The 17,461-nt window shown below is 41.3% G+C and overlaps 1 protein-coding gene across 1 annotated transcript in view; it reads left to right on the top strand.

The window, feature by feature from the left end:
- rngtt (RNA guanylyltransferase and 5'-phosphatase) overlaps positions 1-17,461 on the top strand; it is a 109,425-nt gene that overhangs the window by 25,674 nt on the left and 66,290 nt on the right. The window contains exons 9-10 of the mRNA XM_084001120.1: positions 6,141-6,276; positions 11,102-11,173. Of these exons, the coding sequence (XP_083857246.1) occupies positions 6,141-6,276; positions 11,102-11,173 (208 nt within the window). The remainder of the gene's footprint in view (positions 1-6,140; positions 6,277-11,101; positions 11,174-17,461) is intronic.

Raw genomic sequence — 17,461 nt, 5'->3', positions numbered from 1 at the left:
TCAGAAAAAATAAAAACTTTGGAGAGACTTGACAGACAATCCTCATCCAACCTGACAGAGCCTGAGAGGACCTGTAGAGAAGATAGTAGAAAATCCCTAAATCCAGGTGAACAGAGCTCGTTGCATCACACGAGAGCAAAGAGTCGAGACCGTAATCACTGCCACAGGTGCTTCAGCTTCGAACACAGTGAAGGGTCTGAATACGTATTTCGATGTGACATTTTAGTTGCAAAAAAGAAGACAAAGTTCATTTTTCGCCGTGGCATATGGGCTATTGAGTGCAGACTGATGAGGGGGGAAATGAAATGAAAGGATTTTAGCAGAAGGCTGCAACATAATAAAATGTGACAAAGGGAACAGGCCTGAATACATCGCAGGCTAAAGGTACAAGATAATTAGCTTCGGTTGTCAGTTACATTGATTTGGATACTTAACCTTTCAAAGTACAGCTGGACTGTAGTTGCTCATTAGAACACGAGTTCATCCTACTTTATTCACCACTTGGTATTTTGTGTGAAAGAGCAGCAGGCAGCCTGCAAAGTGTAATTGGGCTCATGAAAGGTGTGTAATGAAGCCACCAGATTGCTTAACACGGACATTTGTCAATAGACTTTTTATTTATTTATTTATCTATCTATCTCACAGCCGAGCTGGGTTCACTATAATCCAGCCCCTCCTCGACAGCAGTGTGTCTCAGGGGACTTTACAAAGACAAGCCTCCTCCAGTCGTAGCTACTCAACCAGAAAACAAAACCATGCTGTGTAATTAGTGTGGAAGACAAGTAGTCATGTTATCAGGTCAGTTAATTATTCAAGTCATTTCTCCAGTGAAACATGGCAGACATGTGCTGGTTTTCTCAAGCAAATATCTTCAAGATTTGAACTGTCAAAACAAGGCAGGACATTTTTCTTTATGACATCTGTAAACGAAACAGTTGATGGGCTAATTTGCAGTAGGGGGGCAAAAAACAGTTTTACTCATAATGGAAATAAACCTTTGTTGCTAACTACTTGGGCAGTTTTCTCTTCAGGTTTCCCTCCCATTTAGTTTGAAGTACTTTTATGTGGCATAAAGCAGCTGTGCTCCCATTTCCTGAGGGAGGGGGGGATTGAAACAAGCGTAATTGGTCACCAGTTTGGTTGTCGCTCTGATGCATCGGTGGACATGATGGCGAGTTGCTCGCCGACCTCTGAGGTGTAAATTGTGTCCAGGCTTAGTCCACACCTGATGAGTCTTTATGAATGACGAATGACAACGGGTTAATAACAGTTCTGGGGTTACACAGCATTATGCTCAGAGCACCCAAATACATTCATATGCAAATTATCGTTGTTGTTTTGAAAATGCTTATCATTTTCAGAGTAAGAAATCCATGCAACCTCCTAAATTGTTGTTAATGAAGCAGTAAATGCCTCCTGCTGCTGCTGCTGCTGCTGTTTAGACTTGATGCCTATTTCAGAGGATAGGACAGAAGCCAACAACGGTGCCTGTTTTTTTTTCTTGGGGTGTGGCCTATCTTTTCAGTTTGAACCAGCAATAGGGAGGATCAGGGATTATGTCTGTGATTTTGTGGTTCCACTTTTAGCCCCAGTGGGGGTAAAGTGGAAAATAACTAAGCCCTTTGTTTATTAGTTTTTACATTACGAACAGTCGGCATTACACAAAGTGACCTATTTCTAATGACTCATCTAGCATAGTTTAATTTAGCAGCAATCAAACCGAAACATCCCATTACGTATTGGGCTAATCGTTCTAATTTGAGGAGCTCATGCAGAGAGGAATGATTGCTTCAAATTGTAATTGGGTTTCAAATGGTTTGACTATTGTCCAGATGGGCTGTTTGTATTTGAACAGATAAGCACATATGGCATGAGAACTGTCAACAGATTAGAGAAGATTATCCCAAAAAGTAGATCTGAGTTCACACCTGAAGTTTTTAAAAGATACCTGCCTCTTCTGAGCAGAGATTTGGGGAAGAACAATGCTGATAACGGTCTGAAAAGCAAAGTGTGAGAGTCTGAATGATTGTGCTTCATGCGCCAGCAACCTTACACACCTGTGAGCGTTGCATGCAGGACGGGTGGAGTCAAATTAACAGCAACCAGATGCTCGCGTCGTGACCAATGCGGGTGAACTGCATGGCCTGTTTTTGACAGATATTTTAACAGTCCAACGATCACGGCCTTCAAGTTCTTGAATATCTCAGTCGAGTGCACTTGTTGAGGGGGAAAAAAAGTAATTTTCCCGTGTTAAACTGTCTTTGGAGTTTCTCCTTCGGGTCTACTTTATTCCACTTTCACTGAAGCCAGAACAGGGAAATGTACAGCATCGGATGATCCAGTGGCAGTGAGCTCAAGAATAACCAACAGAAAACACCTGAATCTTAACAATGGTATAAAGTCTGTTGCCATTTTTTTAGGTAGCCTACATCTGATTTAAACTCTTTAGACATGTACTCTACCTTTGCGATGTTTACAGTTTGAAATGTTATTGTCAGAATGTGTAACATAACATTAATAACATTTTTATCAATGGTTTTATAGTTAAAGGTGGTGTTGCACTGGACAAAATGATATCCCTGGATTCATATACTGTAGTTGAAAACTGGTGGCGACTGAATGTCCATATTTAACTGAAATGTATTCATTTTTTAAATATGGGACACACATGTTAATGAACATTTTCATGTAAATATGTTTAAGATTGTGCCACGGCTAATTTCTGTCTGTAGTGCGACAGGCAGGTTGGTGTTCATCTAAAAAAAGGCAACAATTAGAGAAATATTAATATATATTATAAGGTGCTAAAGTGCTACTACAGCTAGTTAAAGTGCTCGGTGCTGATGTCATTGCATGTTGGCGGAAACCTTCTGCTGTTTCATGACAGTATTTCATTGTTGCATTGCTGCAGAGGCTAAATTTGTGGGGGACTGAATATATTTTTTCCCTTTTTCTAAGACTTAATCTTACCTGCAAAGACTGGCCATGGATTAGTTGAGCTTCATGCTAATGCAAAAAAAAACTCACTCAACCCCTGGTGATGTATGCAATTTGAAGATAGAGTAATCTCCTGCAAGGAAAGGGTTTTTTTTTTGGTGACGGGGCAAAGCAACTGCAGACTATAGTAGAGTAGAAAAGAACATTTGCCTACAGTTTAATGTGAGAAACATTTTAAACACAAGGCTGTATTTCAGGGAGTGTCTATGGGCCAAGAAAGTCCTCAGTAACTCTGACCAAAAGCACTCTCTGTTGCGATGATGGATCCTGTGAAACGCTGCCAGATTAAAGAGCGGTTGCTTTGGTAATACGTCGTAATTAGCAGGTATCTTTCCTCTTCTCTTCAGACACGATGAAAAGCTTTTACGCCTTCTCCTTTTTGTTTTTACTCGGAATTCGGCACAACCAATTTGCACATTAGAGATGCACACAGAGGCTTTGTTGTTTTGTTGTGTTGAGTGGAGCCCAAGTCTCAAGTGTTGTTTCTCTTTGCTTACAGCAGTCTGGTTTTAAAGTAAGATTAACATATTAAATCCTCCAAATAAACTAATTAAGAAAATGATAGGCAGGGTTGTTGATGCAGAGGAATGCATTTTTATCAGAGGAAAGTATTACTGTATGAAGTGTAATATATGATGACAGTTAAACACAGATGTTATATAGTCTGTGTACAAATTTGCTGATATTGTAATGTCTGAGAAAAGCTCAAATGATTAAATCCGTTGGGCCCTCGTCATCATAAAGAAGTGAAGCTGCTCCAGTCTGTATTTCCTTTTTTGAAGTTCTGTTTGTGAAATAATGTGACTTATGTGACTGCTGGCAATCATTTGAGCTGACCACAATTAATTTTGCATAATTGTTAAAATTGTTCAGTCATCAGTATAAAAACAGGTGGATAAAACCAACAGAAATGTCATATTTCCATCATTATTTTCCGACCGATTGAGGTTTTACTGTTGCTCTTTTAATGACATCATCTCATTACGGATCCACAACCCGACCCATAGAGCCAAACTTAGAAAGACAGTCGCAGCTGCAGTTCTGTCTATTCCTGAAGCGAGATGGCGCACATTAGCAGACAGTGTAACGCGGTGTATATAGCCAAAGAATGCAGCCGTTCAATACGGTTGAAAAAAACAGCATTTAACTTAAAATGCAAAAGATAATCAAATCGTTAATTGCAATTATTTGAATGGCAATTAATCGTCAACTATAATATTCAGAATCGTGACAGCCCTAGACACGCACCACTGCAGACCGGGAACGCTCCACAAGAGCTGCAGTTTTCCTGTTTTCCGTCCAAGTTTGGCCCTTGTCAAACTGGCTCAACTCCTTACGCTTGCCCATTTTTCTAATTAGGGCCGGGACTCGATTAAAAAAATTAATCGAATTAATTAGAGGCTTTGTAATTAATTAATCGCAATGAATCGCATTTTAATCGCATATAAATATTTGACCTGAGAACAGTGAGAAGCATTTTCTTTTTCACATGGATTTTAGTATACCATTGAATGACTGAATACATAAGCTTAAGCATTCAAGGTGGTACTTAACCAAGACCAACAGACTAGGGATGCCAATTATCGATGAATTCATTAATCGATATTTGATACATACAGATTAAATGGTCTTTCCTTCTAATACACTATGATGATTACTGTAGTATTTAACTAGGCTACTTAAATCACAGTAGCATAAACTGATTTGTTGAACTCAGCCTGATGTAAACATTAATAAAACTCAGTAACCAATCACACAGGCAGCTCCATGTTGTCCCTGTGTGATGTTCAGGGACAGGTCAGGACAGTCTGAAGACAGAGCTCTGAGGATGAAGTCCTATCATAATGAGATGAGATGCACCTGTGACAGTGACAGGTCATAGATATAGCGCTGCAGCTGAGCTTAGCGTGCGCCCGTGTCTGTGTATCTATGTGCAGGCAGAGATCAGAGATGGTGTTTTAAATAACCATGCTAGCGTTTCACCAGCTCTCATCTCTGCCAGTCAGCCTCTCAAACTGCCGCCTCTCTCGTGTGCGGGCGCACCGCACGTAGACACACGTGAGGAAAAAAAAAAATTTTTTTTTTTTTTTTAAATAAGTGCGATTAAGATGCGTTAATTTTTTTAACGCGTTAATTTTTGTGTAATTAATTAATCGTAATTAATGCGTTAAAGTCCCAGCCCTATTTCTAACACATCAACTTTGAGGACAAAATGTTCACTGGCTGCCTGATGTATCCCACCCTGCAACAGGTGCCATGATGAAGTGTTATTCGCTTCACCTGTCAGTGCTCATTATGTTATGCTTGATCGGTCAGACATATACAGTACATCGGATGACACAGAAGACAAATCATGCATTTGGATGTGTTGTTGGATAAGATACTGAATTGCCGCCCGATATATCATTTCATTTGTTTGCCAGTGCATGAGCAGGGTAAAGTGCTCTGTGTAAGAAAAGTGCTGTATGAATGCTGCAGAGCTTTGAGTGGTTGAAAAGACTAGAAAAGCTCTTACACCGTGCAGAACATTTACCATCATCCAACTGTCCCTAAAAAAAGTTACATTCAAAGAAACATTCTCAACCAAAAGAGATACAAAGTTAACACTAACCTTGCTGTGAAAAAATACATGTTACCCTTAATTTAATTAAATTACATCCATTCAGGTCTAGTTGATCAGAGTTTGAAAAGCCCCTTTAAACGGCCCTGAAAACATATTCTCTATAATAATTATTCTCAATAAGCTTATAAGTATGAGTGATGATGAGATCCAGCATGAACATTAATTCACTGCCAAATTTCTTTATAAAAGTTCCTCTGTGCTACAGTTCACGGAAATATTCTTTTAAATCCTTTTTTTTATTTTCATAAAATCTGTCACTCAGCAGAAGACGGCGCCAGCTCTTTTCATGCTGTCTGGATTGAGGAACATAGTATAACTAAAGGGGGCACAGCTCAATGCCACATCGTCTTCACTAATAGATTCCTCCTTAAATGTAAATGGGAATGACTCACACAACGACATCAAACCCACAGATGGCATTTTTTAATAACAACAGCACCGGCACAACAAGCACAACTTGCTACCTTTTTTGTGAGTCAAACAAACCGCATCGTAACTGTTCGTCCTCTTCCTCCCGCAGGTACATGATGTTGATCAACGGGAAAAATGAAGTCTTCATGATCGACAGAGACAACACCATCTTCCACATAGCAAACCTAGAGTTTCCTTTCCGGAAGGATCCACGCGTCCACTTAGCAAACACTCTACTGGATGGGGTGAGTGTTACTTTTTTCCTTCTTCTTGTTGTTTTTATTTTGAAACTGTGACCCCGAGGCCTTTTCTTGAAACTTGGCTGACGTTCTTATAAGTTGACCTGTTTCTCTCTTTTACTGGAAGCGCATGTTGCCTCCATCTCCGGGCTTGTAGCGTGTTCCCATCCGGCCCCCGCTGCTCACTCTTGCAGATAATTGACATCGGTTCCAAAAAAAAAAACCCAGGGTGAAAGAGGAGCATGTTTCAGTCCGACGGTGGAGTGTCAAAGACCGGAGTGACGGGGAAAATGATCATATCCGTCCAGGGCAAATTGCTAATTAAATGTTTTTACAGTCAGCGTTGTGCAGCAGCGAGCTCCCCAGGTGGCGGCGGGGGCCTGTGACTTATCCTCGCCCTGTAATACCAGGCTCAGACTCTTTTATTGGCGTGTTTGGGCGGTTGTAGGTCACACAGGTCCCAGCTCTCCCCGGCAGCAGGTGCACACATGCATGAGTCATTATCACCGTCTATAACTGAAAACATAGGCGAGGGAAATGCTCATGTCATCGCTGCAGATTGGATTAGAAACATCTGGCGCTGCCTGTGTTTGCTTATTCCAGTCCTGGAGATCACAGATAAAGTTTAGCGTCATTGTTTTTGTTTTGCTGCCGCCCCCTTTTTAGCAGAATTATCTAAAACAGGTTTGTGCTTCCTCTTCGGCTTAACAGTCGCTGAGTGATACGGCGAATTCAGTCCCCGCACTTAGACAGGACGTCTAATTGTAGTGTATCGGTGCGGAAGTGTGTTTGGATTGCCACGAGCTTTGTTTTGACTCCTGTTCATTCATTCATCTATCTGCTGCAATGCTTCTGGCTTTCAGCTCAGAGAGGCCGTGTAGCCCTGCAGAAAGCCCAGCTGCATCGTCTGATATGTTTCATCTACAGCCCAAAGCCTTTGTCTTTACAATTTATAACGAGCTTTACATCAACTCCAGGTCCGATATCGGATGAGTGCGCAGTGCTGATTGAACTCCCCGGCAGCTTCCTTTGGTCATATTAATGTGTTCTTCCGATGCCTGTGTGTGTGTGTGTGTGTTTGTGTGTTTGTGTGTGTGATAGTTTCAGTTCACCAGATGCAAAGTGATAGCAACCTCCTGGAATGACATCATTTCACATCTCTAACACTTCCTCTAATGCTGAGCCCGCCTCCAGTGCATCCCTGTTTAGTGTTGACGGTTTGGGCCCTTTGTAGACGAGGGGATGTCATCACGTCACAAGAAAAATAGTCAAACACAACACACACACACACACATACACAGCAGTAGTTTAAATCGGTGACAGCCCCATGGTGTGAAAATATCCATTTCAAAGGCATTCTCATATTCAGAGGTGGGTGGAAAAATCAATATTTCATACAATCACACTATTTTGTGTGGCAATATTGTGTCGGTACATGAACTCTGAGTATTGATCTTTTATTACTTAAGTTTTTAATACAACACAGTACTTTTTTTTATGACTTGACCATCCTATTTTGCAAGAATAAAAATGATTTAAGTAAGATGAGCAGACGGAGAACTTTACCTTAGATAAAACGGATGTTTTCCCTTGAGGACACAACTTGCTAGTTGCAAGAAAGTCACAAATTGCAAATGTATCACACTGTTGTTGCAATACTCAGTAATGTCATATTGTGACTTCAGTATTGTGAAAGTATTGTCTCATGGGGCAGATTCCAACCTCTAATTATATTTGTACACTGACTGAAGTAGTGACAGTAGCCTGATAATGTTGTGACCACCACCAGGCTAAAACTATGAGCTGTCGCTATGTCAGCCTCTGTGAACATTGGGATTGTATCGTGGATAAAACACGAACAAAATAAAATTTCAGGACATTTAATAAAAGTTTAACAAGTGAAATTTCCAGAGCCTGAATTCTGTAGCTGCTTAACGAGGTGTTTCCTTCCCTCATCAGAAATGCTCTGTGGCAGCGTCAGCAGCCTGGCCTTTGGGCTATAACCTGTCACTGATGATCTGTGTCAAATATAAAATATCTTCATACACACTTCAACACCAGTCAGCTGTACCTGCTGCCTGCTGCCTGCTGATTTTTACGGCACCTGTCTTCCCCTCACCAAGTTTGATGTCAAACTAGCACATTTATAGGCTTATTAAACTGCCTCCTCAGCGCCAGAAGAGTACCCGCCGCATTTACTGTATTTATGGAACCGTATAAAAACGCGCGTTGCTACGTTTTTAGAATTTCAGCATCGACTTCTTGGTCCCAAAGTATCAGCTCCCGTCAGCTGGAAGGGCCCAAAGGGAGACTGTGGAGACAAGGAGAGACTGCAGAAGTGACTGGTGCTGAGTCTGACATGGCCTCAGTCAGCCCTGATGAAAACTGTGGAGGTTACGTTTTCCCACAGGAAATGGTCCCGACACAAATAGAGCACAGAGCAATATTTGTGTGGATACTAATTTGGTTTAGACAGAATATGATTAGCTGTAATCAACACGTCTTGTCTGGCTGTTTTGAAAATATACAAGAAAAAATACTGTGTATATATATATACAGTACTTCTTCTACATTTAATCCAACAAATATAGCCTAGTATGTTTGTAAAGGAACATTTAATAAAACATAATTATTCTAACAGCTCAACAGGGCTGGAGCGTAAAACATTACAACTCTGAGCACAGATGGTGCAGCAGTAGTCTGGATGTAACAGGTCCAGCAGAGAGAAACTACTGTCTGGGGCCACTTTGTGTAGGGAAATGAAATAAAAATGGGGCATTAATCAGCAGTGCCAGGAATGCAGTCAAACACGGTGCAATATTTATGATAAGCTCATCCGGCTCGGGCTCTATAGCACAGTCCCCGGGGCCCGAAGAAACCTGCTGTCAATACTGACGGCTTGATTTAAATGTCAGCTTGCCCAAAGGAAGGCTGCATTCATTGTTAATTTTAAATAATGACATGATAAAAAAAAATTATGTAATTATAAAATATACAATGAAAACAATCGGATTAAGGACACATTTGATTTTTTTTAAATATTCTCTTAAAGCAGAAGTAAGCGATCAGGTCGTTTTGGCTAATGCTGCGTTCCAGGCAGGCTTTTGAAACCGTAAATTACAGCTTCAAGTCACAACTTACGATTTTGTAGCGTTTCAGGCAACCCACTCGTGTTATTCCGACCTGTTTTACCGGTGAAAGTCACTATAACGGCCACTCGTAACTTCCGACCCGTGAACTCGTACCAGATCGAACTGGTACGACTTCACAGGTCGGAAAAACACGAGTTACGAGTTTCCTTGAACGCACCATAACAGTCCTCGTCCCTACGTCGCCACATTCACGGCGTTCCTTGGCTGCACACACAGCCCTGCATGCTGTTCTCTCTCCTCATTGGATAAAAACTGTAGGATACGATAAATGTTTTCTCCTCAGCTCAGAGCAGAGCAGAGTGACTGACAGACCCGTGTTTCGGTCCAAACACTCTATGTAAGTGATTGCTGTCGGAAGATATAACTATTTAAGACTTATATTAACACAAATATATCACTTACTTCTGCTTTAATCTTGCTACGTGCAATCATGTCTGAGGAGGCCATGAGAGAGTTGCTTCAAATTAGGCACACACATTGATTTGGACTGGATGAGCTGATCATTAGATGTTGGTGGTCAAAGGTCACGTTGACCTCTCTAAAACACAGTTTGGGTCCTGTGTGTGTGTGTGTGTGTGTGAACACGATGTCTCAGCTGTTCGTCAAGGGAGTCTCTTTAAAGTTGGCACAAACAACTTGGACCCAGAATTAACTGACTAGACAGAGATCACTGTGACCTTACAAAAACACAGTTTGGTTCATATGGTGACCTGACACAGTTTAACACCGATTCAATTCAATTCAATTCAATTCAATCAGTCTTTATTATTCCCAAGGGGGCAATTTTCTGTGCAAATGTCAAACAGGATAAAATGAGATGTATGTACTGTATAAACATATTCAAAGGTCAACTTCACTTCATAACGTGCTACTTAGACTTTTCTGTCCGTTACTCAGTGATGTAACTCTGTGACCATAATGTATTTCCAGCTACTTGCCAGTTCACGTTGACCCAAGTGCAACCACGAGGAAGTAACTCTAGTCTGAAGTAAAAAGACCATCATGTTGCCTACTGCTCCTTTACCTCTCGGTTACAGAGTGCATCCACTTTAATCATTAATGACGGGAAAGGTAATAAATATAGTTTAAAAAAGCTAATGCTAACTTTCAAATTTAAGCCAGGTAAGGCATCAGAGGTGCGACATGCGACCGTACCTCCGCTGACAATACCAATACTTCAGCTGCGGTGACGTTTGCAACGCTCATCTCGGCTGTCTCGTCATCGTGCGGTTGCGTAACAGTTCTTTCAGAAGTAATCATGTGTCCGTTGGGGTGTCCTGCACCAGCGCTGCACCTGACTCTCAACTTGAGAGTCTTGCATAATGGATGCGCAGGGCTATTTCTGCTTCAGGTCCTTAGACACACACTCAGACACACACACTCCTTCCCATTTTCCTGCTATCCTTCCCCGTTGCCACAGGCATCTCCCTCTCTGAACATACATCCCCTTGAGAGCACTCCCACCCCCCTTGTGTCCCATCCTGCATAACTACTTTCAAACAAGCGTCATTTTCAACTCGCTGTCACGTCAAGAGACACATTCAGGAACTTTCTTTCTACCGGTATATATATTTTTCTACATCCATCTCCGCTCCCAGTAACTGTCTGTGTCTCTTTGTGATTGTATTTATTTTTTCTCCTGCTTTCTCCTGAAGTGGCTCTTGTCTTTATCTCTGCAGGAGATGATCATCGACAAGGTGAACGGCCAGCCCGTCCCCCGCTATTTGATATACGACATCATCAAATTCAATGTGAGTAGAGAACGTGTGGTCTGTTCCTATAACCCAGGGGTGTCAAACTCATTTTAGTTCAGGGGCCACAAACAGCAGAATTTGATCTCAAGTGGGCCGGACCAGTAAAATAATAGCATGATAAGCTATAAATAAAAAGAACCTTTAATTTTTCCCCTTTGTTTAAGTACATTATAAAGATATTTCTACAGTTAATGAACTATCCTTTTACAAAACATGTTATGAACAACCTGACGTATTGATAAAAATATGAAATTTCAAATTCATCCTGAGGGCCGGATTGGACCCTCTGCCGGGCCAGTTTTGGCACACGGACCGCATGTTTGACACCCCTGCTATAACCAGTCAATCCTGAAAATATATCATGTCCAGATCTCTAAACGGGCAGCAGATAGAGGAGGATGTTCCTAACACTGTGGTCCATCAGCAGGTCTCCCTTTTTCCTTTTCTTTTTTTACCCACTGTCTGACACAGTTCAACAGAAAAAAATGTAATTTTGTGGTCCTAGCCTTTCAGCCGTTGCTACCATATGTAATCGGACCGAGTTGCCGGGCCGTGCATCAAAGGAAAACGCATTAAGGTGGATTGGGATTTGCTCATCCTCAAACCTGGGAAATCAAGTTCTCGGTTGGGTTCCTTTAAGGCCGAAGCCGAGCGCTCCGCAGGCCGGAGGGGGAGAGCATGACTCTGTCTGACCCCACACCTTGTCGCACACTGGGCTTTACTACAGCCTGACCTTAACCACAACACAGCGGCTGAACTGGATGTGATCCGTATCTAATATTTATGACGTTTTGGTGCTTGTGCTGGAGCTATTCTTTCTCTGACGATCTTTACATTCACTTGTCGGAGTCATAACATTACGGTGCATTATAGATTGGCTGCAGTAGTCGCCTTGGTCCGTCAGTCTTCTCTTATATATATATATGTGTAATAGCATATTTCTCCTCTTATATTATTTTGACTCGGCCCATTTTCTTGAACAGCCTGAGGACAGCATAACAAGGCTGTTAACTGTTAACACTCTCCCGAGCTGTAAATTAATTCATCCCGTGCTGCTAATGGCAAAGCAGACAGACGAATGAGTTCACAGTGTTGCCCCCCAGCTCTGGCTCCCTCGCTGTTAAAAACTTGATGAATACCTCGAGACGAAGCGGGCGAGTGGAGAGGGGACGCTTTGGCGATTATGTTTGTGTGTCGCATCCTTTTTTGTCCTCTTCCCTCCTCCGATCAGAGGGACCACACGCTGCGAGGGGGAACGCCTTTTGTAAGACGGTGCAGAGGTTAGCAGCTCCACACGGCTCCTCCCATCGAGCCATCACCGAAGCGCCGCGGTATCGATCCTCGCTTGCCATTATTAGCCTCCTCCATTATTACGTGGTGGGCCGCTCCCCGGCACCCGAAAGTTCCTCATCCTGAGATCGAGGATAGGAAATGCAGCGGGGGGAGGGAGACGGCACCACCTGCCAGGCCCCGTGGCCTAACGTGACATCTCGCTTGTTTGGAGAGTCGAGAGAAACACAATAGCAGTGTGCTCTGGGATTAGAGAGTAATGAGGAGTCTGTGTCCTCGCTCTGCGATGGGAGATTTGGCTGCGTGCGACCGGTCAGACTCAACTAACTTCTGTGGCTTTTGATGAATACAAATGAGTTGTGTCAAGACTGTTATAAGTCAGCCTTACAGAGGTTTTTACATGCTGACGTGAATGGCCTTTCTCCAAGCATGTGACTGATTGACTCTGGCTGTCACCCTGACACATGGAGGGAAGTTTCTATTTCTGCTCTCCCTTCAAAACGGCTCGTTTTGTTTTTTTTGTCGTCTTCATTGAAAGTCTCCGGTGCTTGTCAGTCACTGTCAGCTCCCCCACTGTGGGGGAGAACTGACAAGATGTGATGAAAACACACAACAACAATTACATATGTCCTTAATTTTCAAGTTCCAGTAGAAAAGCTATTATCTTGAAATAATGAAGCTGTGGAGGTTTGAGTTTGACATCGCCGTCTATCTCCTGACACTTTGATTGACCTTGTTATCGCTCATCTCGCCAAAGTAACTTTGGTTACGCTTTTAGGTGCACAATTAGACAAGATAATTGGCTCAATCAAATTAATAACTGAGCACAAAGAAAGTGCTTAAAGAATTCACCGCAGAAACTTCATCTGTTCAGGGATCGGGACAGTTTTTACCTACATCAGCTCCATTTACTTCTGCTTGAGGAGTTTGTCTGCAGGTGCAGTCTGTAGCTCTGCAGGACTTTCCACCCTAAGAATAGTCACTGGGCTGCATCACTCTGAAGATGCTACCGCTCCTCCGCAGTCGCATTTCACCAGTAGTTTGCTGGCTCACCCCACTTTTATCCTTTGAGCTTTGTGCTCCTACAAGTACATAAACATCTACTCTTTCCCTATGGACGGAGTGATTTGTACTTAAGGATAGTTCAACATTTTGCCAAATTCACCTATTGCCATAATCCCTATAGTCATAGGAGTAGGTTCATTACCTCAAAGTAATCCTTAATCCACGGGGCAGAGACACAAGCTGCTCAGTGAACACAATGGAGGTGAACGGTACAGGTCCCCTTTCCCTCATCAAACTCATCAAATATACAATCCAACAACTCCAAAACGCTCTGGTGGAGAAGTTATGACATGCACATTCACCACGCTATGAAATGATAATGTAACATTAGGAAACAGAGTTGTTTTTGAGGCAAATGCGTAGCTGGAACTACATTCCAGACACGTCTGCTGGGAGGAGGGATTTCAAAAGCAGAGTATTTGCTTCGTGTGTTGTAATGTTGCATAATTGTACATGATTATTTCATAGTGTGGTGAATGTGCAGGTCACATCTTCTCCACAACAGTGTTTTGGAGTTGTTGGATTGTATATTTGATGAGTTTGATGAGGGACAGGGGACCTGTACCGTTCACTGAGCAGCTCACGTCTTTGCCCCGCAGATCGGAAAACACGAGCACCGATTATGAACCTACTCCTATGACTATAGGGATTATGGCAATAGGAGAATGTGCCAAAATGTTGGACTATCCCTTTAAGCAGATAAAAGCAGGTTGGTTCGAGTGGATCAACACTGATCCTGATGCTGAACGGGTTTGTAGATTTGTCCTTCAGCAGCTGGCTAACAGCGACTCTACAGCTCACCTCAGTCACGTTAGTTTAAATCACAGTCACTGGTGGGACTTTCATTGCCTTATTGCCTTTGATTACCACATCAGCCTCCGCCCTCATTTCCATGTTGAACATGTGGTCGCTCAACGCGGACGTCGATTAAGGAAATAATTGGTTATTGTGGAAGTAATTATAGCAAAAATGTGTCTGTGGAGTCCTCGCTCTCCGTGTGAAAAGCAACAAAGCTTGAACATTCACTGCAGGACTGCAGGTTTGTGTTGTGTGGTGGATTTTCTGAGGAATACTAATGTACTTGGTTATCAACTGGGAGCCACCACCACTTCCACTGCCTTTTTATTTATTTAGCACAATTCACCCCCAAAGCCTGTTATTCCCCTTTTTTCGTGTTGCTTTATTGGATTAACCATATGAAGATAATAAATTCAGTGTTTGAGATAAAAATAGTCATGAATCTGAATTTTGATTCTAAAGCTTTTTTTTTGTCTCTCTCAGGGATCAGACAGCTCTTTGCAGTGTTTAAGATGTTTTTTATTTATTATTTATTTGATGCTGCTTTGAAACCGTATCTGAGAGGTAAAAGCCTTTGTCCGCCTCAAAGTGACTCATACGGGAGCAGAAACACTTGGCCTCAGGGCGCTTACGATATAACTAGTGAGACTATAGTCATAAATTGTTACCTACGACCTGTCAGTCTACATTTTTACGTCAAAGAAGAAGAGCAGCTTCTTTTAATAAAGAAGCTCCTCTGTGTGGGTCGTTCACCTTATTTGGACCCTGCATGTAAAACTTTCTGGAAATATGCTGGAAACTTTTCATTAATCGTCATCAATTTGCGAAATGTCTTGATGTATTGATCCAAGTAAACACCAAAGTAAAATATAACAAAAATGACCATGTCCAAAATTATTCATACCCTAGTGATACCAAGACAAAAGGCCTTAGGATGTTCGAACAAACCATTCTCTTTAAGGGTCTAAAGTGTTTACAGTTATTTTCAATGTTTCTGGGAGTTTTTTGACCAGTTTTCTGACTATAAAAGTTGACTTGCTTGTGACATTTCAGTAATTTTCATGTCAACGCAAGACTTGCTATGGCAAAGACCAGATAGCTCAGTGAGGACATGGTCATTTTTGTTCAACGTTCAAATAAACACCTTTAACAATGTAACTTTACTTAACACTAGAACCGCCGTGAGGTCATTTTGACCTCTCTCGCTTCTTAAAATGCATGTAACTCTGTTTGCGTAAAAACCCTATGTCTCCCAGTCTATGACTTTTCCTAAAAGTGTGTTCTACATCATCTTATGCGTTTTCACGATTCTAGTATAAAAGAGAACGAAAAAAAGAGTGATTTTACCTAGAACAGCCAAGAGGTCATTTTGACCTCCATTCATTCTAATGCAAAAATGGTAAATGGACTGCAGTTCAAAACACGTTATAGTAATGCTTCACATTCATATACACACACACACTTTACAAAAAATAACAATAGTCGTTGCTAGGCAACCAATATAGACGACTCTTTATTTTTCTATTTTTCGAACAGTGTGTATATAAACATGTATAAAATTGATTTTCCAATCATTGCAATCTGGGCTAAATAATGCCAATTTATTCACTCGGTTTGTCAGTTAGTTAGTTAGATAGTTACTTATTTAGTTAGTTAGTCATTTTGACCTCATCCCACAACACAACACGAGTTCAGATATTAGAAAGTTGGTCATGGCTGCAGACTTTCCCTCATGTCCTATTCATATCAAGTTGAAATACTAATCTGTGACTGACAAAATTAAGAAATTCCTTGTATTTGACAGGGGTATGAATAATTTTGAGGACGACTGTATATAGAGGCATTCATCACAATATAAACCACATGCTAGTAAAAACAGGTGGGTCTGATATTTGTTGGAAATATCACTGGTGGTTCTCTGATGCAGGCAGATAAGCAGACTGTGTGCCTGATAACAGTTTTAGGCCAAAACAGCTTAAAAGCCTCAAATGTTTTTGTTAGAAATGTCCCCAGGGAAGCTGCACATTAAGCTTCTGTTCACCGGCCCCAACACTGATTTTTGTCACCAGTGTATAATGCCATTTATCCCAAATTATCCGAGGTGGTCACAAAGCTTTCAACAGTATTCCCAGTGCTGTTGCTGTTGCTGCTGTTGCTGTTGTTGTTGTTGTGGCTCTGTTCTTGGGTTCATCCTTCAGCCTCTCCAGCTTCTGATTCTGTGGCTCTTTGGTGTTTAACTTTTAATCTGTGGTGTATATATATAGATTCTTTAGGCGCTCTGTTCAGTTTACCCACAAAGGATTTTATGTGATGCACTGATCTGTATCTTTGTGGATTTGATGCAATCTTAACAGATAATCTTATATTTTATTTCATAATATATATATTTTTTATTATTGTATATAAACTTCATCTATTTATATAATGACAACATAGTGCTCTACAAGGTAATGTTTGGACTAAAGGATATCTCTCTCTCTCCTAAACTAATTTGGATTTTTTTCAGGTGTAACTAATGGTTGTGCTTCCATTATCCAATTAATTTGCAAATTATATTTTTGATTAAGTGTTTAGTTTGCGTGTCATGTCATTAAATGGCGGGAAATGCCCATTACCAGAGCCCAAATGAAATATTGCAGTTGTTTGTTATTTTTTTGCCAATAATTCAAAACCCGAAGATAAAAGTTTACTACCATATAAAACTTTTTATTATAAGTATATTTTTTAGGCTTTCGGACCCTTAATGGATAGGACAGTAAAGAGACAGAGAGAGGGGGAATGGCATGCAGCAATAACAATAGTCTCTGTATAGGGGCACCTGCTCTACCCACTGAGCTACATGACACCCCACTGTTATATACATCTTGAGAAACCAGCAAATATTTACATTTATGAACGAGGAACCAGTAAATGTTTGGCATTTTAAAAAAAATGTAGAAATTTGAGATTTCCAAAACACCTGCAGTATTTTCCTCTCTGAGCTCTGACACAGTGTGATCTGACTTTAAAGATTAGAATCAGCTGTTTGTTGCTGTTTCGTGTCAAACATTGTGCACAGAAACCTTCGGTGACGACAGTAAGTGAACATGGAGCTGCAGCCACAAGTTTGAGTTGACAGTATTGTACACTTTA

This window comes from Trachurus trachurus, assembly GCF_905171665.1.
Source record: "Trachurus trachurus genome assembly, chromosome: 24".
In the NCBI taxonomy this organism is placed as follows: domain Eukaryota; kingdom Metazoa; phylum Chordata; class Actinopteri; order Carangiformes; family Carangidae; genus Trachurus; species Trachurus trachurus.
Note: the sequence above shows the minus strand (reverse complement) of the source record. Positions and strands in the feature narration are given on the sequence as shown.